General features: G+C 50.9%; 1 protein-coding gene across 6 annotated transcripts in view; it reads right to left on the bottom strand.

Moving 5' to 3' along the window:
• The window catches only part of ALPL (alkaline phosphatase, biomineralization associated), a 71,315-nt gene that overhangs the window by 18,134 nt on the left and 26,016 nt on the right, over positions 1-27,165 (bottom strand). For 2 of the 6 annotated variants that reach the window (XR_012424911.1, XM_065528355.2), the window contains exons 1-4: positions 9,803-9,967; positions 6,661-6,863; positions 6,376-6,540; positions 162-281 (exon numbers count right to left, since the gene is read on the bottom strand). Coding sequence is in view for 5 of the 6 variants with exons in the window: in XM_065528355.2 (XP_065384427.1) it covers positions 162-281; positions 6,376-6,540; positions 6,661-6,781 (406 nt within the window). In the remaining variant the exon portion in view is untranslated. Of the gene's footprint in view, positions 1-161; positions 282-6,375; positions 6,541-6,660; positions 6,864-9,802; positions 9,968-27,165 lie in introns of those variants that run through there. The other 4 variants (XM_045378877.3, XM_005544525.5, XM_065528363.2 and 1 more) reach the window with 3 other exon arrangements.

The raw sequence follows: 27,165 nt of genomic DNA on the forward strand, positions 1-27,165 counted from the left end.
CCTCTTGAATCCACAGCCTGGCCCCTCATCCTTTTAAACACCCTTCCTCCAGAGCCCTAGCCCCTTCAACGCAGCCCCCTTCAACTCAGCCTGGCTCCCTGGGCTCCTAGCTAGGTGTCCTGTCTCCCCACCCCCTGCCCCCACAGGCCCCCGGGCCTCACCATCTCCCAGGAACATGATGACATTCTTAGCCACGTTGGTGTTGAGCTTCTGAAGCTCCAGGGCATATTTCAGTGTCTCTTGCGCTTGGTCTCGCCAGTACTTGGGGTCTTTCTCTTTCTCTAAACAGAGAGAGACAGTTACTTGGCAGGGTGAGGACAGCCTCCCATCTCCAGACATACAGATCCCCCCACTTCTGATTGCTCAGGCTGGAATGCCTGAACTTGGAGGAGGGTGCAATAGTTGTCCCCCCAGACAACACACCTGTGGTTTATAAATATGTGCCATCCAGATCCTCCAGAAAAGCCCGTGGACCCTGGGGTCTTCTGCTCACATCTCAGAATGAAGAAACCAAGGCTCAGAGACAACGAGCGACTTGCCCAAGGCCACGCAGCACAGACAGACACTGGCAGGGCTAGGCTTCGCTCCAAAGCCCATGCTCATTCCTTCTACCCAGTAGGGAGATGAGCTGCTAAGGCAGCAAATGAATTGTGCTAGCACAATTAAGAGAGTAATGTTTAACCTATTCAATAAACTCCTTCCAGCAGCAGGGGTCCCCTGATGTAGCCAGCCATCAATTATAAACTCTGCTTAGCTTATTCATTAAAGTAGGCTCAGCAGGAACCTGACTTGGTGGCAGAGTTAATAGCAGTGCTGGAAAGCGAAGCTTGCCTTTTGCTTAATGTGTCAAATTCAAAGGAGCCAGGTGATCTCACTCTTGTTAGTTCTAGATTAGTTATCAAGGATGACATTCTGCATCTCTCATCACCTGCCTCCATCCCTCTTGGCTGATAATGACTTCTGGATGGGGCTTTATGGTTTTGAGATAAAATAAGAACTAAGAACACTTCTTTCTCTATCCCTCTTTCTCACGTGTGTGTGTCCAGCAACGAATCCACAGCTTTAGTGCCAGACAGACCTCAACTAAAACCCCAGCTGCCAGGCATGGTGGCTCACGCCTGTGATCCCAGCACTTTGGAAGGCCAAGGCAGGCGGATCGCCTAAGCTCAGGAGTTCAAGACCAGCTTGGGCAACATGGTGAAACCCCATCTCTACTGAAATACGAAAAATTAGCCAGATGTGGCGGTGTGCACCTGTAGTCCCAGCTACTTAGGAGGCTGAGGCAGGAGAATTGCTTGAACCCGGGAGGCGGAGGTTGCAGTGAGCCGAGATCACGCCACTGCACTCCAGCCTGGGCAAGAGAGAGAGACTCCGTCTCAAAAACAAACAAACAAGAAAACCCCCAGCTGCTCCAAGTACTAGCTGTGTCACCTCCCTGAGCCTCAGTCTCTTCCCCTGTCAAATGACATTGCTGGCACCATCCCCTCAGAGTCACTCTAAGGACTGGGCTGAATAAGGCAAGTGACACACCTGACCCATAGGAGAGGCTCAAAAATTGCCTCCCACCCCCATTATCCCATCTCCAGGGCTGGACCAGGATCCTGGCTATGAGAGCTAGAGTCCCTCCCAGAGTCTGCGGGGCCCCTCTCTGGCCCGGGGCCCTATCAGATCTGCTCAGAAGCCTAGAGAGGAGGCTCCCTAGCGGCTTCCTCTTTTGAGGCCTCCCACTGCACAGAATGGGAAGCGAGATCAGGAGGAGTGGGAGGGTCTTGTCCAAGGCCGTGTAGCATGTCTGTGGGCTGGGGACACAATTCTTACCTTTTGGCCCAGCTCCGACATGTGCCTGGCTCTTGGGGTGGGGTGGGTGAAGAACAGCCCTCCTTCCTCACACACGCACCGGCTCCGGGCGAGATGCCAGGGGCCCCCCACACAGCTTCTCTTATTCCTCCCAACTGCCTTGGTGGGTGGGCACCAGTGTCTCCTCCACATTAGGAAATGGAGAGCCTGAGATCAGGGCCCCAGTGGGAGAACTGGAAACTCACGCGTTGCCGTGGCTCTGCCCCAGCCTATGACAGCACAGGCGAGAAACGGGCACGATGCTGCAGTGCACCTCTAGCCTTGGATCCAAGCACACCCCACACCCCTCCCCAAGAGGCCTCCCCTTACGTCGCCACCACTCCAATCCCTCAGCCCACTGCCCTCACCCTGACAGCCCCAGGTCCACCCTCTCTCTTCTGGAAGTGTCTGCTGAGGGCATCAATTTCAGACATCCCCAAGCAGTCCCCACTGGGAATAGGGAGCACCTTGGCCCTTCTGCCTGACAGGGTGCCTTTGGACAAGAGTTTCCGCCCCAGGAAATGGGAGACCCGTAGCTATCCACGAGTAGTTCTAGGATGACATGAGATAAAGTCTGGGCAAGGCTGGGGCCAAGGATTTTGCTCGGAGGTCCTCCAGGCCCAGGCTGGTTCCAACCTCCCTCCTGCCTTCCTCAAAACCCCCCACGGTGCTGTTGGTCATGGAGCCTCTTTGGCCAGTTGGCTGCCATTGGGTGGTGAAGACCTTTCACCCACCCTGACCGCCGACAACCTGTCCCTGCCTTAACAGCTTGGAGTCCCGCGGCTGGGCTGACTTCAGCCTGCCCCACACCTGTTGCTCTTGTTCAGCCCAGGCTCTGCCACCAGGTCCCCTGCTCGGTCGAGGGCTTGTTCTCTCTAGATTGGAGTCCCATGAGGAGTCCTTGTCTTTTTCACCAGAGCCACCCAGGGCCTATCCCTGAGAAGGGTTTGGAGTTTGGTTTAAGCAACGATGGCTCTGGACAACTGGATTCCAAGAGGCCATTGTTTCTGGAAACTGCTAAATGATATGTGCAAATGCTCATGATAGAATGCCGGGGAAAGGGCACTGATCGGTACATACTGTATGATTCCATTTCTATGAAGCTCAAAACAGGCAAAGTGAGTCTCTGGTGACCAGTGTAAGCCTGGGCATCTCCTCTGGCTTTGGGAGGGGGTTGGCATAGGGAAGCCCACAGATGCCCCATGACCAGAAATGTTCTGTCTTGATCTGCGTGGTGGTGACACAGGTATAAATATATGTCAGAAATTTTTCATGCTATGTATTTAAGATCAGTGCCTTTTTCTGTAAGTTATACCTAACTGAAGAAAAAAAAGAAGGCTGGAGTAGTGGCTCAGGCCTGTAATCCCAGCACTTTTGGAGGCCATGGTCGGAGGATTGCTTGAGGCCAGGAGTTTGAGGCTACAGTAAGCCATGATTGTGCCATTGCATTCCAGCCTGGCGACAGCAGATACAAAAAGTTGAATGGCTGAACGTTTAAAGATTTTTTTTTTTTTTTGAGATAGAGTCTCGCTCTGTCGCCCAGGCTGGAGTGCAGTGGCGTAATCTCGGCTCACTGCAAGCTCCGCCTCCCAGGTTCACACCATTCTCCTGCCTCCGCCTCCCAAGTAGCTGGGACTACAGGCGCCCGCCACCATGCCCCGCTAATTTTTTGTATTTTTTTTTTTAATAGAGACAGGGTTTCACAGTGTTAGCCAGGATGGTCTCGATCTCCTGACCTCGTGATCCGCCCACCTTGGCCTCCCAAAGTGCTGGGATTACAGGCGTGAGCCACCGCACCCAGCCGTGAAGAGTTTTCATGTTGTCACTTTTTCACCTTTTCCCTTTTCATCCATTAGTTCATCTTTCACCCAGGTGGGCTGTTAAGTGCTGAGAAGGCAGGGACCCCGTGCCAGAGTGACCTTGGTCCCCCAGGGATGCAGCTGGCATCACGGGGTCTCAGAGGCAATGGCCTGAGAGCCCATCGGCTCAGGCTTGGTGCCCCATTGCACCCCATCTCCTCATCTGCTGAAATATAGCCGTCCTAAGAGAAGAGACCAACACTCACTGAGCATCCACTCCTTGCCAGACACTGTGACTATCCCATGTGATTCCTGTGATGGCACTAAGCGGGAGGAACTCTTATCCCCACTGGAGAGATGGAAACACTGGGGTGCAGGGAAGGCAAGTGGGGACTTCTAGCCACATAATGGACTGAGCCGAGGAAGGCTCTCCTGCAGCTCCAGATACAGAAATGCTGGGGGAAAAAAATAGCACATAGCTTGAAAAAGGAAGAAAAGGGGAAAGGAAAATCCTCAGGAGGCAGCACTGATGAAGGAATCTAAAACCAGAGGGGCCCACAGGAGATGATACTGAGAGGAACGCCTGGGACAGCAGGCCAGGTACAGATTCAGGCTGAAGCTGGTTTCTTTTCTTTTTTGACACGGAGTCTTGCTCTGTTGCCCAGGCTGAAGTGCAGTGGTGCAATCTCGGCTCACTACAACCTCTGACTCCTGGGTTCAAGTGATTCTCATGCCTCAGCCTCCCAAGTAGCTGGGATTACAGGAATGTGCCATCACGCCCGGCTAATTTTTGTATTTTTAGTAGAGATGGGTTTTTGCCATGTTGGATAGGCTGGTCTCAAACTCCTGACTTCAAGTGATCCACCTACCTCAGCCTCCCAAAGTGCTGGGATTACAGGCGTGAGCCACCATGCCTGGCCAGAAGCTGGTTTCTTTTTAAGAGACAAAGTCTCACTCTGTCACCCAGGCTGGAGTAATTTGATTATAGCTCACCATAATCTTGAAATCCTGGGCTCAAGTGATCCTCCCACCTCAGCCTCCCAAGTAGCTAGGACTACAAGCATGCAGCACTGTGCTCAGCTGTTTGTTTGTTTGTTTTTAGAGATGGAGGTCTCACTATGTTGCCCAGGCTGTCCTCAAACTCCTGGACTCAAGCGATCCTCCCACCTCAGCCTCCCAAAGCCCTGGGATTACAGGCATGAGCCACCACACCAGGCCTGCCGAAGCTGTTTTAAGGTACACATTTTGCCTTGGAGCTATGGAAGGGACAGAGAAAGACAGTCATTCGTAAGAAATGTGAATTCAAGTCCAAATCTGAGCCAGGTCTAAGTGGGGATCTGAATTTATAGTGTAAGAATTGCAAACCAAGAAATTAACATAAAAACTGGCCTAGAATTAGTTGAACCCCTCATGTCCTGAAAACACCATGCCACGCTGTGGAAACACTTCCGCGTGAGTCTCCAACAGAAAAACAAAAAACTCCTGTTGAAGATGAGTTCACTAGTGAGAACTACAAATGACAAGAAAATGTGCGATCCCGTGAGGGAGAATGAGCAGACAAAACCGACAGGAGACGCAGCGGACCAAGACTCGGAAGAGTCCATAGGATTCATTATATTTCAAATTATCAAAGATAAAAGAGAGAACAGAAACCCCAATCAAAGAATAGTATAATATAAAAGGGAAAAGGCTGGGCACAGTGGCTCACACCTGTAATCCCAGCACTTTGGGAGGCCAAGGTGGGCGGATCACTTGAGGTCAGGAGTTCAAGATCAGCCTGGCCAACATGATGAAACCCCATCTCTAATAAAAATACAAAAATTATCCAGGTGTTGTGGTGCACGTCTGTAATCCCAGCTACTCAGGAGGCTGAGGCAAGAGGATCACTTGAACCTGGGGGGCGAAGGCTGCAGTGAGCTGAGATCATGTCACTGCACTCCGTCCTGGGTGACAGAGTGTGAGACTCTGTCTCTGTCGCAGAAAGAAAGCATCAGGCCTCTGAGCCCCAGCTAAGCCATCATATCCCCTGTGACCTGCACGTATACATCCAGATGGCCTGAAGTAACTGAAGAATCACAAAAGAAGTGAAATTTAAATGGCCTGTTCCTGCCTTAACTGATGACATTCCACCACAAAAGAAGTGAAAATGGCGGGTCCTCGCCTTAACTGATGACATTACCTTGTGAAATTCCTTCTCCTGGCTCATCCTGGCTCAAAAAGCTCCCCCACTGAGCACCCTGTGACCCCCCACTCTTGCCCGCCAGAGAACAACCCCCATGACTGTAATTTTCCTTTACCTACCCAAATTCTATAAAACGGCCCCACCCCTATCTCCCTTCGCTGACTCTCTTTTCGGACTCAGCCCGCCTGCACCCAGGTGAAATAAACAGCCTTGTTGCTCACACAAAGCCTGTTTGGTGGTCTCTTCACAGGAATGCAAGAGAGAGAAAGTGAGGGAGGGAGGGAGAGAGGGAGGGAGGGAGGGAGGGAGGGAGGGAGGGAGGAAGGAAGGAAGGAAGGAAGGAAGGAAGGAAGGAAGAGTAAGAAGGAAAGAAAGAATAAAATATATATATATGGGAAAAGAGTGACCTATCCGATTAACACATGCAAGTAGCAGGGCTGAGGTTTCCTGCTCTGAACACTGTTTTCAGCTCTTAAATATTTTGCATGGTTCTGGGACCTTGAACATAGACACTGCCCTCACCCTACCCCATCCCTCCACCTGTGTCCCCAAGCATACCTGGCACTAAGGAGTTGGTAAGGCAGGTGCCAATGGCCAGTACTAAGAATGGTGAAATCATGGTGCACCCCAAGACCTGCTTTATCCCTGGAGCCCAGAGATGCGATCGACGCGGGTGGGAGGGGGTGGGCTGGCAGTGGTCAGATGTTAACTGATGTTCCAATCCTATAAATTAAAAAAAGAGAAAAAGAGGCATGTGGGGCACGGCTCTAGAGATCCCTTTTTCACTCACTTAGTCATTCCTTGATTCATTCATCAAGTATTCGGTGAGCACCTATTACAGACCAGGCATGGGGCTAGACATTGGGATGCCAAACCCAGGTGGTCCCTGTCTCAGGAAGCTGAACCACGCAAACAGTTGTGTCGGTATCAACGAGTTCCATGCTGCAAAGCGGTTCCGTCCCATTTCCTAAATGAATTTCCACTTTCAATTCATCTGAAGCCCCCAACCTCCCAGAGTCCAGTCTTCTGGTGCAGTGTTTCTCAAACTGTAAAGAGAGCAAGCATCTGAATTCCCCCAAAGGCTTGTTACAACAGATTCCCGGCCCACCCGCGAGGCTCCGATTGTATTTCCAATAAGCTCCCAGGAGAGGCTGCTGCTTTGCGGACCACACCTTGAGAGAAGCCCTGTTCTAGAGCACTCGGTCTTCAGCCTTTTAATTACCTGTGCTCCAGGAACATCAGGGACAAAACAAAGCGTGCACCCCTTCTTTCAGGACCCCTGCATTTGCTACATTCTCTTCTAGAGCTTGTCGTTTATGGTAAGAGATATAAGAATGGGGCCGGGCGCGGTGGCTCAAGCCTGTAATCCCAGCACTTTGGGAGGCCGAGACGGGCGGATCACGAGGTCAGGAGATCGAGACCATCCTGGCTAACACGGTGAAACCCCGTCTCTACTAAAAAAATACAAAAAACTAGCCGGGCGAGGTGGCGGGCACCTGTAGTCCCAGCTACTCCGGAGGCTGAGGCAGGAGAATGGCCTAAACCCGGGAGGCGGAGCTTGCAGTGAGCTGAGATCCGGCCACTGCACTCCAGCCCGGGCTACAGAGCAAGACTCCGTCTCAAAAAAAAAAATAAATAAATAAATAAATAAGAATGGTAGGAGTCACATATGTGAAAAGACTGGCTGGAAGTGTGGCTATTTCTGGGTGGTGACATCACAGACAACTGATTTTTCTTTTCCATTGTCTTTTCTGCATTTCCAAAATTTTCTTTTGTGCTGAGATACAGTATTATCTTTATACTTTTTTAAAAACATGTTTTTTTTAAAAAAAAAAAAAGTTGGATTGTAATTGAAGAGTTTAGGTGGAAAATAAAAAACTGGAAGGAAATACACCAAAACATTAATTGTGGTTTTCTCTGGGTGGTAGGACTATAAATGATTATTTCCTCTTTTTTTTTAGGTTTTTGAATTTTCCAAGTAGCCTAAAACAAGCGTGTATTAATGGCATAAGAATGTTTTTACACTGTGGTCATCCTGTTAAATCACAACGAACAACCTCACTGGCAGCTGAGAAATGTACTAACCCTGTTGCGCATGAGTTACGAGACGAAGAATTTTAAATGGCAAGAGTTTCACTGAGAAATGTTATTGCTTCAACCAAGACCAAGATATGACACCATTTGTTGTGGGAAACGGCAGTAACACACACTCTACCGTTAGAAAAGTGTTGTGACAGATAAGACACTACTCTAGTACAATTATATGTTAAGTAAAAACAAAATAAAACATTTTTTTTTTTTTTTTTTTTTTCTTTTTTTTTGAGACGGAGTCTCGCTCTGTCTCCCAGGCTGGAGCGCAGTGGCCGGATCTCAGCTCACTGCAAGCTCCGCCTCCCGGGTTCCCGCCATTCTCCTGCCTCAGCCTCCCGAGTAGCTGGGATTACAGGCGCCGCCACCTCGCCCGGCTAGTTTTTTGTATTTTTTAGTAGAGACGGGGTTTCACCGTGTTAGCCAGGATGGTCTCGAACTCCTGACCTCGTGATCCGCCCGTCTCGGCCTCCCAAAGTGCTGGGATTACAGGCTTGAGCCACCGCGCCCGGCCTCAAAATAAAACATTTTAAAAAAGTTGTTTAAGAAAAAAAGCCAGGCATGGTGGTACATGCCTGTAATCCCAGCTACTTGGGAAGCTGAGGTTGGAGGAAGTTCGCTTGAGGCCAGGAGTTGGAGACCAGCCTGAGCAACACGGCAAGACCCTGTGTCTAAGAAAAATTTTTGTATTTTAATTTTTATAGATTTTCTTTTTAAAAATTCTTCTCTTTGCAGCTCCAGCTCAAAGGAAAAAGATTTTTTCTTTTTCTTTTGTTTTTTTTTTTGAGACGGGGTTTTTCTCTTGCTGCCCAGGCTGGAGTGCAACAGCACAACCTCGGCTCACCGCAACCTCCGCCTCCGGGGTTCAAGCAATTCTCCTGCCTCAGCCTCCCGAGTAGCTGGGACTACAGGCTTGCGCCACCACGCCTGGCCAATTTTGTATTTTTTTTTTTTTTTTTTTTTTTTTTTTTGAGACGGAGTCTCGCTCTGTCACCCAGGCTGGAGTGCAGTGGCCGGATCTCAGCTCACTGCAAGCTCCGCCTCCCGGGTTCACGCCATTCTCCTGCCTCAGCCTCCCGAGTAGCTGGGACTATAGGCGCCCGCCACCTCGCCCGGCTAGTTTTTTGTATTTTTTAGTAGAGACGGGGTTTCACCGTGTTAGCCAGGATGGTCTCGATCTCCTGACCTCGTGATCCGCCCGTCTCGGCCTCCCAAAGTGCTGGGATTACAGGCGTGAGCCACCGCGCCCGGCCCCAATTTTGTATTTTTAGTAGAGATGGGGTTTTCTCCATGTTGGTCAGGCTGGTCTCGAACTCCCAACCTCAGGTGATCTGTCTGCCTCAGCCTCCCAAAGTGCTGGGATTACAGGCGTGAGATGCCATGCCCGTTCAAGATTTTCTTTTTAATTTAAAAATACAGTAAAAGAAAAGAGAGAGAGAGAGAAAAGGAAGGAAGGAAGGAAGGAAGGAAGGAAGGAAGGAAGGAAGGAAGGAAGGAAGGAAGGAAGGAAGGAAGGAGAGCAGGAGAGGAGGAGAGAGAAAGAGAGAAAGAGAGAAAAAGAAACCACTACCACCAGAAGAAGGGCTCTTGATTCAGCCTTAAAAACATGCAAGCTGCGCTCCAGTGCCAGAGGTGAGGGCTCTGGGGTAGGGGCTGGGGGTGGCGGTGCAGAGTGGAAATTAAAAGGAAATACCCCACACCTAACATCTAACAGCACTTAACTGTGAGGGAGTGGTAGAATTTGGAATTTCAGATGATTTCTGCATTTTTTTTTGTTCTACTTTATGGTTTCCCAACATTTCTATAGCAAATCCTAAAATCAGAAAACTGTTATTAACTGAATACAAAATACTAAAACATTAAACTATTATTTAAAATCACTTAAAAACGAAGTCACCTCCTTCAGGAAGCCTCCAGGATGGTCACTCATTCCAATATAACACCACTGAGCTTCATGCCACCTCAAACATCGCGTTTCGAAGGTAATACCTCCCTTTTCCACGGTAATTTAATTCTTTCCTGGGCCATCTCAGCCGCCTCACCGGGAGCTTCTAAGAGTGAGGACTTTGTCTTGTTTGTCTCTGCACTCCTAGTGCCTGGCACAGTAAATATTTACATCAGTTGAATGTCAATGCCCTAAGGAAGGAGGTGGGGGGGAGGGAAGAGCCATCCAAAATTCTCTCCTCTGTGTGTGCAGGAAAGTCCAAGAGTTCGTGAAGGTCCGTAAATACCGGAAGGTCCGCCCGCCGTTGGAGTGTAGACCGGCACAGCGCATGGGAAAACCGGCAGGACTACCAAAGCTGATTATCCGACCTGCGCCCTGGGACCCGTTTCTCTCCAGCAGAATGTGCACATCAGCCCTGTTCATAATGGCTTCAAAACGGCCTCCATCTACGGCAGGCTGGATGATACATTGTGTGTGTTCACAACACAGAAACCACCACGACAGCAAGGAGAATGGATGACCCCCAGCTCCTCACAACATGAATGAATCCCACAAGGTTAAGTTTGAGCAAAGGAAGCTAAAACCAAGAGCACTTACAGTGTGATTCCGATGATAGAAAGTATAAAAACTAACCCAGGGTGTTGGGAAACGGAATGGAGGCTCCACGTGGAGGGTATGGAAACGGGAAGGGGCTGCTGGGGTGCTGGTGCGGTTCTGTTTATGATTGATCTGGGTGGGTGGGTGCTGGTTACACGGTGGGTTCAGCTGTCAATGTATAATGCACACATTTTTCTCTACGTGTGTTTTATTTCAATAAAATAAATACTACTCTTTGGGAGCTTATATGAACAATCTATAAAGGACACCGACAAAATGAAAGCAAGCCTATGTACTGCACTCCATAGTTTATAAAGAATGTCACCATGATGTTTCACTAATAAACTATGCAGTGGACAGAAAAGGACCTATCATCTCCTTTTACAGATGAGAAAACCAAGGCTCTGGAAGGACAAGTGACTTGCCCAAGGTTACCGACAGGAAGTTGCAGAGCAGAAACCTGACCACAGGGTTCCTGATTCTGGAATTAGCGATCAGGTTACCATCAGTCACCTCCTCCAGAGGGAGGGATTTCTGTTGCTCCCAAGTGTAAAATGAGGGTTCTGATGTTTGACACATGGATAGATTCATGTAACCACCACCATCACCATCAGGACCCAGAACAGCTCTGCCACCCCCAAAAATCTCCCTTGCGTTCTTTATAGTTACACAATCCGCCCATCCCTAAACCTGGCGATCCCTGATCTGTCCTCCACCACTGTGTTTTTGATAGGTATGGTATTAAATCCACAGACCAATGTGGGAGGGTTTACGTCTCTAGCACGTGGAGTCGCCCACTCCTTCAGTCAGAGTTCTTCAGTTCTATCAGCACTCTGTAGTCTTCAGCCTGTAGATCTTGGATATGTTTTGTTAGGTTTATACCTATAGGTTCCATCATGTAATGGTTAGCACTCTGGACTCTGAATCCAGATTTATACCTATGAATTTTGCTTTTTGGGGAACTATTGTAAATGGCAATGTTTCTGAAATTGTTCATTACTAGTACATAAAAATACTACTGAGTCAAGCGCGATGGCTCACATCTGTACTCCCAGCACTTTGAGAGGCTGAGGCGGGTGGATCACTTAAGGTCAGGCGTTTGAGACCAGTCTGGCCAACATGGTGAAACTCTCTCTACTAAAAATACAAAAATTAGCCGGGCATGGTGGTGTGCACCTGTTATCCCAGTTACTTGAGAGGCTGAGGCAGGAGAATCGCTTGAACCCGGGAGGTGGAGTTTGCAGTGAGCTGAGATCGAGATCACACCACTGCAATCCAGCCTGGGTGACAGAGCAAGACTCCATCTCAAAAAAAAAAAAAAAGAAAAGAAAAAGAAAAAGAAAAAAGCATTCAGCCTTTCAGCATTTGGGGTGGTCTTCTGAGGTGTGAGGTGGAGTAGATTTTGTGGTGACAATCAGGAACTTGTTTTTGGACATGTTGAGTTGGAGATGTCTTTTGGAAGTGGAGACACTAAAGAGGCAGCTGAATATTTGAGTCTGGCATTTGAGAAAGAAGTCTGGGTTAGAGGTAAAAATTTGGGAATCACAGGCACAGAGGTGGCGGTTAACACCCTGATGAAATTTGATGCGCTCATCAAGGGAGAGGGGTATTGAAAAGAATTTCTTTAATCTGATAAAGGCTTTATGCCAAAAACCTGCAGAAACCATCCTACTCACTGGAGAAAGCTTTGGCAAACTCCTTTTAACACTGGCTTATGATGGTGAGGAGCTGGGGCAGCCTCGTTGTCCACAACTGGCAAAATAAATTAGTAACGAGTGGTGGAGGCCATGTCTGTGCGGCCGTGGTATTAAAACTAGACGTCAAAACAGCAGCATGGTGGAGTCTAAAGGCAGAGGACCGAGTGATGAATGTAAAGAATCAAACGCAGTATATGTAAGTACAAACCACTCCCACGGACAGAACACTGTGTAACGTACAAGGACACTTAAAAATCCAAGGCCATATTACGTACATTAGCATAGGGACTTCGGGGAGCTGTGGGAATGGCAGTGAGGAAGCAGGGAGCGGGGACAAAGGAAAAAACGAATAAATGAAACAAGAACTGAGAGCTCATTTGGGTATGTCATATGCTAAGAGAGATAATGCATTCCACTCTCTCTGCACCTAGGGTCCAAAACAGGTGAGTGAATAAAGAAAAATAAAAGTGTAGAGTGACCCGGGAACTCTGAAAGGCTCATCCAGCCCCACACGATTATTCTTTCAGTTATTGGTTTGTCTCTCCTCCCTGCTAGCCTGAAGCTCTATGAGCATAAAGACCATCATCTTACCCATCTCTGCATCCCGAGCGCTTGCACATGGCAGCAGTTTCATAAGTGCCACCAGTTCAGGCTGGGATGCTCTGAATTTTGGCCCCAGGGATACACACTGAGATAGGCTTGGCCTGGAGGCAGGTGCCTTCTCCCATAGCCTCTGCTCAGGACAAGGAGGGGGTAGGGACCTGGGAAAGCCTTCAGAACCCAGAGCCTCCCTGCTGGCCCCACCCCTCAGACCCCTCCCCCTCGCAGAGGCTCCTGGCTGCTCTCTGGCAGCCCTGGAAGTGGAGGGGCCCAGTTTGGGGCTGCAGGGGCCCCGGCTGCCCACCACCCTCTGCCAATGTCCTGCCAGCTTAAAATGGGGCCTCCGGGTGTGTGTCAGCCCCATCGCCACCCCCTCCCTCCCTTCTCTGCCAGGCTCCCGGCTCCTCTGTAGCCTGATTATAGAAGCCCCAGCTAGGCTGTGGCTCCAGAAGAGCAGCTACTTGGCAGTGCAGTGGAGGGGGCTGAGGGGCCAGGCCGGCCTTGGCTCTGAGGACTGATTCAGCAATCTGGGCAGAGGGCCCGGGAGCATCCTGGAGCGGGGCAAAAAGCCAGCCCTGGGCTGCATCTCAGAAGATCTGGGGCAAATGATAGAAGAACGGGACAAACGTGTCACTACCATTTCTTCGGCCCTCATGTCGCACTCAGCCCCATGCTGTTTACATCCCTGATCTCACAATAAGGATGAACAGCCCCCGTTTTGTAGTTTAGGAAACCGAGCAGAGGGTCTGGCTAGTCTTCGACCACACTCCATTCAAGCCCAGGCTGACTCCAGGGCTCAACCTCTCCAGGCCTCAGTTTCCCTATCATGAAGAGTAAGAGAGACGAGTGCCCCGCTGGCTCCATCCCACAAGAATAAGGGAAGCCAAACGAGCTTAGGGCAGGGTATTTGGCAGCGGGGGGAGTCAGGCCAGGTGAGTTCCCCTACCTGAGCGGCCTGGCCAGGCGGCAAGTGAAGAAACAAAGGAGGCCCAAGACCAGCCCCAGAAGGAGGAGGCTGAGGGCCACCGTGAGGACCACATCCAGGATGGGGGACAGGAGGGCCATCTTGAGGCAAAGAGGGCCCCTGGGAGCGGCCACTACGCCCCGCGCACAGTCGGTCACACTAGCTCCAAAGCCCTGGGTCAGTGGCCGTGACCTGCTTTATCCCTAAGTTAATCTTTGTGGATTAGTCAGGCGGGATGAAATGGAGTGCTGGGGTGGGAGGGGGAGCAGGCTACGAAGCTCCCCTCTCCCATTTGAGCCCCAGGGGAGGACCCGATGCTTGTTCATTCAACTTTGTTCATTCATTCCTCACTCGCAAATACCTACGGAGCTCCTGCTGGGTAGCTCTGTGCTAGGTTCTAGGGAAACAGTCGGGAACAGGACAGTTTCTGACAGCTTGGAGGTAACTGCCCAGCCAGTGTAGACAAAGCACCTACTATGTGCTAGACATTGTGCCAGGTGCCCTGTGGGGTAAAAACACAGAAGGAAGGGAACCCCTTGGCTAGTAGCAGAGGTTTTCCCTTAACAGCAGCAGCTGCTCCAGCCCATCTATGAACCCAGAAATCTGCGTTGGTGCTTACCCCAGCCAGAGGGATGCACCCATGTTCAGAAGAAGACAAACTGCTCTTATTGAGCACCTACTGTGTACCAGGCCCCATCTGGGCTAGAGACTAGTATCCCCATTTGCAGAGAAACAGAGGCTCAGAGGTGCAATGGTGGAGCCGGGATTTAAGCCCAAATCTGCTGGTCTCCACGGCCTGTAGCTCAGAACTGAGATAGCAGCAGCCTAGGGAGGCTTTAGTCAAGCCCTGCCAGGCGCTGGCCTAAAGCCAGCAGTCACCCAGGAGGCAGCACACACAGGCCGGAGGTGGACGAGCTGTTGCCAGCACGGAGGGGTCTTTTCTGCTTCCAAAATTGTCCCCCCAACCCAGATCCAGTCTCTCCCAAAACATCCCATGAAGTCAGGGGAGTGGTTATGATTCCCATCTCACAGAGTCAGAAACGGCCCAGAGAGGTCAAGCCACGTGACACAGGCACCGCTGTGCACCATTAGACCAGGCCTTTTCCAATCATGCTTCCTGCCTTCTGGTACACCTCAGATCACATGGCACAAAATACCCAAGGTCAGGGGGAGACACTTTTACCCTCTTGGTGCCAAGGAAAGTCCCCTCTTCTTGACCCCAGAAAGGCCACTGACCTCACTGTAACAGGAAAACGAATCTCGTTACTCCATTACGCCCTTTTCTTTCTCAACATTCCCGTAACTCAAATTGCATCAGATCCTCACAACATCCTAGTGATACTGGCAGGGTGGGGATTATTAGCCCTATTGATAAAAGAAAAACTTCAGCTGATTTAAATTTAACAGAGTTGCCTGCAATCCCAGCACTTTGGGAGGCCGAGGTGTGTGGATCACGAGGTCAGGAGATTGAGACCATCCTGGCCAACATGGTGAAACCCCGTGTCTACTGAAAATACAAAAATTAGCTGGGCATGGTGATGTGTGCCTATAATCCCAGCTACTCGGGAGGCTGAGGCAGGAGAATCGCTTGAACTAGAGAGTCGGAGGTTGCAGTGAGCTGAGATCGTGCCACCGCACTCCAGTCTGGCAACAGAACGAGACTCTGTCTCAATCAAATTAAAAATAAAAATAAAGGCCGGGCGCGGTGGCTCAAGCCTGTAATCCCAGCACTTTGGGAGGCCGAGACGGGCGGATCACTAGGTCAGGAGATCGAGACCATCCTGGCTAACACGGTGAAACCCCGTCTCTACTAAAAAATACAAAAAACTAGCCGGGCGAGGTGGCGGGCGCCTGTAGTCCCAGCTACTCAGGAGGCTGAGACAGGAGAATGGCCCGAACCCGGGAGGCGGAGCTTGCAGTGAGCTGAGATCCGGCCACTGCACTCCAGCCTGGGCGACAGAGCGAGACTCCGTCTCAAAAGAAAAAAAAATAATAAAATAAAATAAAATAAAATAAAAAAATAAAAATAAAAATAAAAAAATATAAAATAAAATTAAATTAAATTAAAAAAAAAAGAGTTGGCCGTGCATGGTGGCTCAAGCTATAATCCCAGCACTTTGGGAGGCCGAGACGGGCGGATCACAAAGTCAGGAGATCGAGACCATCCTGGCTAACCTGGTGAAACCTGGTCTCTACTAAAAAATACAAGAAAACTAGCCGGGCGAGGTGGCGGGCACCTGTAGTCCCAGCTACTCGGAGGCTGAGGCAGGAGAATGGCATAAACCCGGGAGGCGGAGCTTGCAGTGAGCTGAGATCTGGCCACTGCGCTCCAGCCTGGGCGACAGAGCGAGACTCCGTCTTAAAAAAAAAAAAAAAAAAAAAAGAAGAGTTTAATTGAACAATGAACAATCTGCAAATTAGGCAGCCTCCTGAGCCAGAGTAGGCACCAGCGCAGCCACTTGGTAGATTTATGGACAAAAAAGTAAAGTGAGGTACAGAAGACAGAAGTGAGGTGCAGTCAGATTGGTTACAGCTTAGCACTTGTCTTCTTTGAACACGGTTTGAACGGATGGCTACATTTGATTGACTAAAACTTGGTAATTGGTGGCTGGGCATGGTGGCTCACTCCTGTAATCCCAGCACTTTGGGAGGCTGAGGAGGGTGGATCACCTGAGGTCAGGAGTTCAAGACCAGCCTGGCCAATATGGTGAAACCCTGTCTCTACTAAAAATATAAAAATTAGCTGGGCGTGGTGGCAGGCGCCTGTAATCCTAGCTACCTGGGTGGCAGAGGCAGGAGAATCACTTGAACCCGGGTGGTGGAGGTTGCAGTGAGCTGAGATTACAACACTGCACTCCAGCCTGGGTGACAGAGTGAGACTGTCAAAAAAAAAAAAAAAATTTGGTGATTGGCACAAGTGTAGGCTATGGTCTGTTTATACCTCTATTACTTATAGTTTACAATGTACAGAGAAACCGTTAGGCTGAACTTAAAATATGTAAGAAAGCAGCATTAGGCTAGACTTGATTTAACAATTCCCTTCTTTTAGTTATTTTTTAAATTTTGTAGACCGGGCGCGGTGGCTCAAGCCTGCAATCCCAGCACTTTGGGAGGCCGAGACGGGCGAATCACGAGGTCAGGAGATAGAGACCATCCTGGCTAACACAGTGAAACCCGGTCTCTACTAAAAAATACAAAAAACTAGCTGGGCGAGATGGCGGGCGCCTGTAGTCCCAGCTACTCGGGAGGCTGAGGCAGGAGAATGGCGTAAACCCGGGAGACGGAGCTTGCAGTGAGCCGAGATCCAGCCACTGCACTCTAGCCCGGGTGACAGAGTGAGACTCCATCTCAAAGGAAAAAAAAAAAAAAATTTTTTTTGAGACATTGACCAAAACTTGAGTCACTGATGTCACTATCACCATTGTAAATGTACTAATTTGGTCTTGAAACCCACTGGGAAACAGCAGGACAGTGGGTTTTGTAAGGTGGGAATAAAGACTTTAGGGTTTTTTTTAAGTGTTAGAAGGTATTTTTTTTTTAATGTTGGAACGTCCTGTTTACAAGAAGACAAAACAAAACCAAACCTGGTTTTAGCATTTATGTGTTCTTTTTAAAGTTTTAGTTTGATGATATCACATTTAGCACAAGTGACTCTATTTAGGTTTCGTCTGGTCTGTTGGGGCCTAGAGTATGCGTTTAGTCCAAACAATAGCCTCTCATAATTTTGCTTTTGTTTTGAGACAGTTTCGCTTTGTTGCTTGGGCTGGCATGCAGTGGCATGATTTTGGCTCACTGCAACCTCCGCCTTCCAGGTTCAAGCAATTCTCGTGCCTCAGCCTCCTGAGTAGCTGGGACCATAGGCGCATGCCATCATGCCCAGATGATTTTCTGTATTTTTTAGTAGAGATAGGGTTTCACCATGTTGCCCAGGCTGTTCTTGAACTCCTGAGCTCAGGCAATCCACCTGCCTCGGCCTCCCAAAGTGCTAGGATTACAGGTGTGAGCCACCACAGCCAGCTCATAATTTTGTTTTAAAATTCCCCCTTTTTGGTCAGGTTCTCACTTCGGTGAGAGCGTGACCCAAACTTAGGGCCTTAGCACCACTCTCAGTCACCACATTTTGAAACCAAGGCCTAGCAGTGAAGTCACTGGGTCAACCTTCACACAGCCAGCAAATCTGATCCAAGCCCAGGCTCCACCCTTCCCAGGTGTGTGAGGCCGGGTCAGTCCCTGCGCCTCCGAAGCTGTTTCCTTCGGCGTCTAACATTGGTTTCCCATTCAAGAGCTACGGTGCACCAGGTGCTGACTGTGGCACACCTGACCTGCTGTGTCCTCATTAACAACCCTGAGAGTGAGACAGAGCTGTCCCCCTCTACAGGTGAGAAAATGGAGGACCAGTTGACCGTGGTGAAGATGGCCCAGGGTCACATCGATGGCACGCACTGGGCCAGGCCCTACACAGGCCTCCATATGGGACCTACCCAGGGACATCTCTGTGCCAAGCTCTCTCCACATCAGCTCAGCCGGGGGGCCTTCCCCATCCAGCCCCCAGGCCTGCTCCAAGGACACCCTCCAAGGCTCCACCATGCAGCCTAATAAACTGATGTGCCCCCAGGGAGCATCACCTGCTATGCCCCAGCTTGTACCTGGCAGGACTCACAGGGTCAGGTATTTGCCCTTAGGGAGCCCCCAGTCTAGAGCACGCAGCCCCAGACTGTCCCAGACTGTCTGGGCTGGGAAGGTCTTTTGTGATTTCCCAAATGCCCCGGACTACAAAAATCACTTGAGGTGCTTATGGAAAAAGCCTTATTCCCAAGTGGTTATCTTGGGAGGAGGATTGACTAGGCAGTGCATGAAGGAACTTCCTGGGGCAATGGAAATGTTCTTTTTTTTTTTTTTCAGATGGAGTTTCGCTCGACGCCAAGGCTGCAGTGCAATGGCGCGATCTCGGCTCACAACAACCTCCACCTCCCAGGTTCGAGCGCTTCTCATGCCTCAGGCTCCCGAGTAGCTGGGACTACAGTATTTCTGCCCAGCCAGAAATGCTTTTTATCATGACCTGAGAGGTAGTTAAACGTCTGTACTTTTGTGAAAAGTTATCGAGGGGCTAATTGTCCCTACTCTGTCTATATCGCGAGGTTTTTGGGGAGGAGCTGATGAGATTTCAATAAAGGAAGTGTTGGGGAAAAAAGGGCTTAGTGGAGGGATGTGACTATATTCAAGTTTAAAAAGAGAGATGAGAGAGACAGCAACCCCCTAAATAAATTCCTACTTCTCCTACCCCAGACCTACTAAGTCAGAATCTCCCCGGTCAGGGCCTGGGAAGCTATTTTTTATTTTTTGTTTTGAGACAGGGTCTTACCCTGTTGCCCAGGTTGCAGTGCAGTAGCACCATCACAGTTCACTACAGCCTCAAGCGATCCTCCCACCTCGGCCTCCCAAGTAGCTGGAACTACAGGCATACATTACCACATTTGGTTAATACCTACATTTTTAAAATAGAGGTGGGGTCTCACTATGTTGCCCAGGCTAGTCTTGAACTCCTGGGTTCAAGTGATCTTCCTGCCTCAGCCTCCCAAAATGCTTGGATTACAGGCATAAGCCACTGTGCCCAGCTGGAAGCTGTATTTTTTTGGGGGGGAGGTGGGGAGGATGGAATCTTGCTCTGTCACCCAAGCCGGAGTGCAGTGGCGCGATCTCAGCTCACTGCAACCTCCGCCTCCCAAGTTCAAGCAATTCTCATGCCTTAGCCTCCCTAGTAGCTGGGATTGCAGGTGCCCACCACCATCCCTGGCTAATTTTTGTTTTTAGTAGAGACAGGGTTTCACCATGTTGACCAGGCTGATCTTGAACTCCTGGCCTCACGTGATCTGCCCACCTCGGCCTCCCAAAGTGCTGGGATTACAGGCGTGACCCACTGTGCCTGGCTGGAAGCTATATTTTTAACAAGTCATTTTCTGAGCAGATTCATTTGGGAAACTTTGTCTTAGAGATCATCCCATTGTCCAAATGGGAAGACTGAGGCCCAAAGAGGAGGAAAGCCTTGCCCGGTGAGAGGAACCACTACAAGCAGACCCTGCATCTCCCAGCTGCTCCCCACCAGAGACACTCACAGGGAACTGAGTCAGCCTGGAGCCAGCATCCCCTAGCCTGTCAGCTGGGCCTTCTGGGCTCTTCCAAGGAGCTGTGGCTAGAGAGGAGTGCTGAGTCGCCCTTGTGTCCCTGGTGGGCATGGGGAATGAGGCAGGGGCTGGGGGGCACCTGCATAGCTGCCTAGGGAGGGAGCCCTGCTGAAGACCAACCCAGTAACATTTCAGCTGCAGAGTCATAGGGACGGGACATGGAATTCCTCTCTCCACCAAGCCCAGCATCTCTGGCAAGCCTTGCTGGCTAGGACTGTATTTATTACTGGAGAAAGTTATTTATGGCTGTCATGAAGAGCTGGATGAAGTGCTTGGGCAGGAATGTGTGGTGGTTTCAGAGTGGGCTGCAGGTCAGATCCAAGGAAGGACTTCCCTAGAGGGCAGTGGGCCAGTGCTGGGGATATAGCAAGGCTCAGACTTCTAGCCGCTGACAGCACCCCATCCTGGCAGGAAACAGACGCGGAAGCGCCCCAGAGGCCTGATGCCAAGCCACTGCATCTTTACAGCTCTGATGAGAAACCAGCTGTCCGCTGAGCGCTCCCAGCCTCAACACCTCTGCACACCGTGCTTCCCAGCCTAGAATGTTCCATGCTGTCCAACCAATGAATCCCTCCCCCTGCCCTCTCCCTACCCCACTCCAGCCCAGACAGCAGTTTCGGCTCCTCCCCAAGCTCCCAGAGCCCAGTGCCGTGAAGCCCTTGGTGGCATTGATCAGAGCCTTAGAGCATCGTGGGTTGTCACCCTCTTGCCATGATGAGCTCCTAGGGAGCTGGAATCCTGCTCTGCTGATGGCAGCAGCCCTGTGGCTGGCAGAGGCCAGCACAGGTGGCCAGGGAACGTCACTAGGTGGAAGGATGATGGGGTCAGAGGGTGGGTGGCTGAAGAGACAGCTCAGCAACAGTGAAGATGGATGCTGGAGCCAGGCTGCCTGGGTTCCGATCCTGCCTCTGCCCCTCACCAGTTGGGCAGCTCAGGGCAGGTGACCTCACCCCTCCACATCTAATAGAAGCCACTGCATTGTTGTAAGGATGCCTTCATACACACAAGGGCGTAAAACGGAGGCTGGGATGTGGTAGGTGCTGAGTGAATATCAGTCAGGAGCTATGGTTATGGGGAGGGGGAGCAAATGGGGTGGATGGACTGCGGGGCAGAGATAGGCAAGTGGGGCAGATGAGGGGCTGGAACTGCGAACGGATGGACCCTTCCCTGCCCACTCGGTCAAGCCGCCATGTGCTCTGGGATTTCCCAGAGACCTGTTCTCCTGGATGGCTGCCACCACAAAGGGCTCTGCTCCCCAAGCACGGCCTGGTCGAGAGCAGGCCCTCTGCCTGCCTCATCTCACTACGTGCCCCATCGCCAGCCCCATTTTACAGGCGAGGAGGATGAGGCTCTGACCTTCTGTCACTTACTCAAGGCCACAGAGCAGAGCCGGAATCAGAAACCCCGAGGGTCTGGGTTCTGGAGCCAAAGCTTCCCGGGGGGTCCCTGAGGCTCCAGGACAGTCATGATGCCCCAAACCAACTCTGTGGGCAAAGGACTGAAGCCAGAGGACTGGTGGCAGGAGACAGCAGCAGGCAGGCACGGGAGGGAGATCACAGGGGAGGGGATAGCGGGGCCCACAGACACCATGCCTGGGGCCTGCAGTGCCCAGGCAGGGGTGGGGGGTGGGGCATGGCTGCTTTGCAGGTACACAGCCTTCCGCCATGCTACGGAAAGGACATGTTCTGCCCCAGGCCACCTCGCTCCGCGCCAAGCCTAGATGCCAAGTACAGAAAGCGGTGGGGGAGGGTGGCGCATGCTCTGTGCATCTGAGGTGTTCGCCAACCACTTCCTCCAGCACTTCCCTCAGCACTCTGCAGGGGGAGCCTCCCTGGTACTAGGAGACATGGCCGTCCCATCCTTGCTCTCACAAACAAGAAAAGGAAGGCACAGGCCAGGCGCGGTGGCTCACTCCTGTAATCCCAGCACTTTGGAAGGCGGATCACAAGGTCAGGAGATTGAGACCATCCTACCTAACACAGTGAAACCCCGTCTCTACTAAAAATATACAAAAAAAATCAGCCAGGTGTGGTGGCGGGCACCTGTAGTCCCAGCTACTTGGGAGGCTGAGGCAGGAGAATGGCGTGAACCCAGGAGGCGGAGCTTGCAGTGAGCTGAGATCCGGCCACTGCGCTCCAGCCTGGGCGACAGAGCGAGACTCCATCTCAAAGAAAAGAAAAGGAAGGCACAGAGAGGGTACACAACCTCCCCAGTATCACACAGCACATCAGGGGCAGGGATAAGTCTCCTCATTTACTAGCTGAGGATTTTGGGGGCCAATTACTAGAAAGGCAAGGCAGTGTTCAAGGCGCAGCGTGGATGCCAATGTCTTGGACTTCCATACATGGTGATTTGCGGCCACTGATGAAAATATTTCAAACTGAGACTATTTTAGAAAAATCCTATTTTACATATTTTGTCATTGTATTCATAAGAGTAATAATAACAAAACTTTTCATAGACCTTACTATGTGCCAGGCATTGTTTAGAACCTATATTAACTCACAACGACCTTCAAGGTAAGCACTATTATTATCGCCATTTTACAGATGACAAAACAGAAGCACAGAGAGGTTAAGGAGCATGCCCAAGGTCACACAGCCAATAAGTGAGCGAGCCAGAATTCAACCTTACTTGGGGATGTTTCTATCTCCCAGGACTAAGCATAAACTCCTGAAACAGGAGGCAAGACTGGAAACAAACCAGCATTTGCCCGCTCTGCAATATGTACATTACACGTACACATTATACTTTTGCAGATGAAGGGATTGCATGCAGCTGCTATTTGATTCATACTCACTACACTCTGTTCCCAAATGTTATTTCACTGTATCTGCACCAGGGTTCCCAGTGGGTGGGCTTCCTACAATCCTAACTTTACAGGAGAGGTGAGGTGACTTGCTGGAGGTCACACAGCAAGACAGAGTCACATCTAGGGTCCAAGTCTCTTCTGATCTTTGCACAGTACCTTGTAGCCAGCCCTGCAGTGGAAATCACTTAGGGCTCGCAGTGGCAGGGAGGGGAGGATCCCAGATTCAAGACCTGGCTCTGCCCCTGGCCAGGTGAGCGCCCCTTGGACACCCCCGCCCATAATCCACTCCTTCAGCTCATTCTCAAGACAGGCCAATCCCAGCTCTTCCCACTCCCCTCCCGCTAGCAGTGGATGTGTCCATTGTACGGATGGCCCTGCACAGGCCCTGTAAGAGGAGGCTGAGGAGGCGCTGGGCTGTGGGAAAAGGGACAATGAACTTGTAGCTTGCTGGGCAGCGGCCAGCACAAGCCAAATCCCTGGGTGGCAGGCACAGAGGGCTCAGGTCAGAGGAGGAAGGACGCGGGTGTTCCCAGAGACAGTGCTCAGGGCAGCTGGGCTCCAGATAACAGCGTTCCTCGCATTCCCAGAGGACGCTCCAGCCGGCGGCAGAAGGCTCCCGGTGGCTTTTGCATTTGATCTCCGTGGCGACCTTGGGACATAGCAGGGCAGGGCTGACGCCGAGAGCCCCAGACAGGAAACTGGGGCCTATGGAGGTGAGGTCCCACCCAAGGGCACGTAGCTCAGCAGGCCCCCGTTGACCTTGGGCACATCACCTCACCCATCAAATGGGGACCATCCTGGTGAGAGCCTACGTCATTGGAGGAACAAGAATTCAGTGAGACAATAAACAAGGAGGGCAAGACCCTGGGGCCTGGTACGCATTAAACAATAGGTGTTAGTTAGCCAGAAGTAACAGTGATCACGAGTGTGCTGGGCATTGCTCTAAGCACTTTACACGAAAATCCATCTGGTCCTCACACCAACACCCTCATTGCTCCCAGTGTACAGAAAAGTCAAGGAATTTGGCCAAGGTCACATAGCTACCAACAGGACCCAAAGAGGAAGAGGGAGAAACTCTATGCAGCACCTACTACACACTGGGGCTTTTCACCCAGACTTCCAATTCCAGTGAAGGGCAAATGATCAGCTCCGGCTCAGGAGGAAAAACCAAGGCTCAGAAGAAGGAGGGAGGTTCAGGGTCACAAAGCAACCGAGTGGGAGGGCTGGGATTCAGGCCAGGCCTGTCCAGCTCCACGTCCAGTGTACGTACCACCCCCATCTCAGTCACATGCCAGGACAACCTCGGTCACCAATGGCAGAGCTCGTGCCTCAGCCATCCCAGGCACATGGAGCCCTGCCTCAGTGGGGCTGCATGAGCTCACTCTGCTGGGGTATAGGGGGAGGGAGGGGGGAGGTCCTGGCAATGAGAGCTGCAGGAAGCCATGCCTGGCTGCTGCCCTGTTACTGGTCCTCATGTCACGCTCCTGTCTCAGCTCCCCGTGGACTTTCCCGTGATGGCAGCTTCCTGGGGGCCTCTTATATCTAGACAGAGTGCCCGCTCCACAAACGGAAGGGCTTCAGTCACGTTGGCCTCTGGCTCCCAGGTCAGCTCCTCTGGGTTTATAATTCTGCACAGAGAGGCTGAGATCAGTGGGGGCAGTCCAGGGTTACAAGTCAGAGTCCTCGCTGAATATTCAAGGGCTGTTTCCTTGGCTGTAGAGCAGGGATAATAAACTCCATTCTGCCTCCCGTATCGGTGTCTTAGAAGGGAAGGAACCTTGCAAATCAAAAGGTACAATGCAGAAGTTTCTACAGCTCTCCACTGCGCTCCCTCTGGTGAGTGGAGTGGACACCTACTGTCATTTTTGGCCACCCAGAGTCTGTTTCCCCTTCCTAACAATACCACCAAGTTTCCTTGGAAGTGACCCTCCCCCTTTCAGCCTGGTTTGGGTGGGACTGGTCCCACCTCCAGCCCCAGGTGGACCCTGACTGGCTCCAGCTGGAAGACGCTGTCTGCCTACTGGGTTATGAGGGTGTGAAGTGGTGAGGAGGGGCACTTTGTGTAGCCTGAGGAGGAAGCAACCTCTCAGAGATGGACTAGAGAAAGGTAGAGACCTTGAGTCTTTGATAGCATCACTTGGGCTCCTAGATGCAGCCATGCCTGAAGCCTTCCTCTGAACATCCTGGCTCCATGAGCCAATTAATTTCCCCATTGTGTGTCTTGGCTTTTCTGTTACTTAGAACACAGAGTCTGACCTCAGAACTGCAGCTCAGCCAGTTTTTCTCAGCCCCTTAGATTGTGAGCAACCAAATCAGGTCATTCATATTCTGCCAACTGTTTCTGCCCGAGGAAAAATCTTGCAAACAAGCTAAAGCTGACAAGTTTCAAGCATGTGGTAATGTAAGAGTCCAACTTCCTACAAGTCACTTTCTACTTGGAATCTATAAACTTGTAGAATTATAGAAAGCTTTGGGGCTGGACTTGCCTAACAGCCCTGCAGGACTCAGATCCTCAACAACAGGTTGTTGTCCATTGAGTTTAACAACCCTTTGACCACCAGGTTCCATGTGTCTATTGTGTGCCAGCCCTGTGACAGGACCTGCAGGTACAAGCTCTGCCTTCCATGCCCTTCTGTCTGGTAATGACCGGTTATAATTCACCTTTCTAGTAGGTTTTACACAAAAGGCCCCGGAGGGGGAATACCACTACACCCATTTCAGAGGAGAAAATAGACACTCAGCAAGGTGAAGTAACTTGCCCTGGGTCCCTCTGCTAAACAGGGGCAGGGCCAGGCCATGTCCCCAGATCTGCCTGGGCCCAAAGCTACTGCTTTTTCTCCTAGTCATTGGAGTGGAGTGGACTGGACCTATCATTTCTTTGAGATAGTTTGTTCCACTCAGGAGCAGTCAGAGTGATTTAAAAAGCTAAAGAAAACGAAAGCTAAGTGTCATGAGCTTCCTGTCTGCCTGAAGGTCTTGACTTCTTCAGAAGCCCCAGTATTTGACCCATCCAGTTTCACTTTTTTTTGAGACAGGGTCTTGCTCTGTCACTCAGGCTGAAGTGCAGTGACACGATCATAGCTCACTGCAGCCTCAACCTCCTGAGCTCAAATGATCCTCTTGCCTCAGCAAGAGACCGAGTAGCTGGGACTACAGGTGCGCAGCATCATGTTTGGCTGGTTATTTTATTTTTAGTAGAGGCAAGGTCTCACTATGTTGCCCAGACTGTCTCAAACTCCTAAGCTCCAGCAATCCTCCTGCCTCAGCCTCCCAAAGTGCTGGGACTCCTGGGGTGAGGCCCCACACCCAGCCAAACTTTCCTCTCCTATAGGGCTCGCTGCTTGCAGGTTGTAGCCAGAGAGGAAACCAGCACCACCCTGAAATCCAGACCCCAAATGCTTTCATGGGAGACCTCGTCACCCCAAGTGAGCTGTCCCAGACTCTCTCAGGTCTCTGCCCTATGTCGCTAAGATCCAGCTGACTTTGACTAAACACCCTCTATGCCCTCGGGCTTTCCCTATATGTCATTCAACCAACATTTGCTGGACCACTGTTTACTGAGCAGCCACTATACGCCAGGGGCTGTTCTAGGTGCTGAACATAACAGCCCAAATCCCTGTCAGTGTGGCAGGCAGACAACAAGTAAATAAGTAAAAGCAATAGAACGTCAGGTGGCGGTAAGTGCAGTGGGGAAAAAGAAGGCAGGGAGGAGGACAAGGAGGTTTGCAGTTTTAAATAAGGAGGTCAGAGGTCTCACCAAGAAATTATCTCACTGTGGCCTTGCAATGATCCCACACAGGCCAGAACGTGATTCTGAAAGCACAGATAAGGAAGGATAGGGTTTCAGGATTAACTCTCGAGTCCATGCATGTCAATACAACCAGCGCAACTGGATTTGTGCCCAGGGCCTCCTGTCTCCCTCGTGCCCTCTCCCCTAACTCTACTAAGTGGTACTAGCAGCCCTTTTGCAGATGAAGAAACTGAAACCACAAACCCAGACCCTCAAGAGTACACCAGGGTGAGGGGCAGCGGTGGGGGGCTGGAGTTCAGCCCCAGAGCTGCCCACTGGACCTGCCTCTTGGCAAAGCCCACATCTGCTACCCTCGGCTTCAGTCTCCAGCTTCAGCTCCGGGCTTGTTGAAACTCAGTCCTCCTCTCTGCTGACTCCGTGCACTCCCAGAATCCTCCTCCCTTTCCCAGAGCCCCTTTGGCTCTCTATCCCAGGTCATAAGAGCCCCAGATTGTCCAACCCACCTTTGTTCTGCCTCCTCAATTAACTTCTGGCTTATCACTAAGCCCACATTTGCATGACACTACAAATGGCCAAGGGTGGAGAGTCAGAATATACATGTAAGGTCCAGGTGTGGTGGCTGACACGAGTAATCCCAGCACTTTGGGAGGCCAAGGCAGGAGGACTGCTTCAGCCCAGGATTTTGATACCAGTCTGGGAAACATGGCGAAAT

The sequence above is a fragment of the Macaca fascicularis genome, chromosome 1, assembly GCF_037993035.2.
Source record: "Macaca fascicularis isolate 582-1 chromosome 1, T2T-MFA8v1.1".
Lineage (NCBI taxonomy): Eukaryota > Metazoa > Chordata > Mammalia > Primates > Cercopithecidae > Macaca > Macaca fascicularis.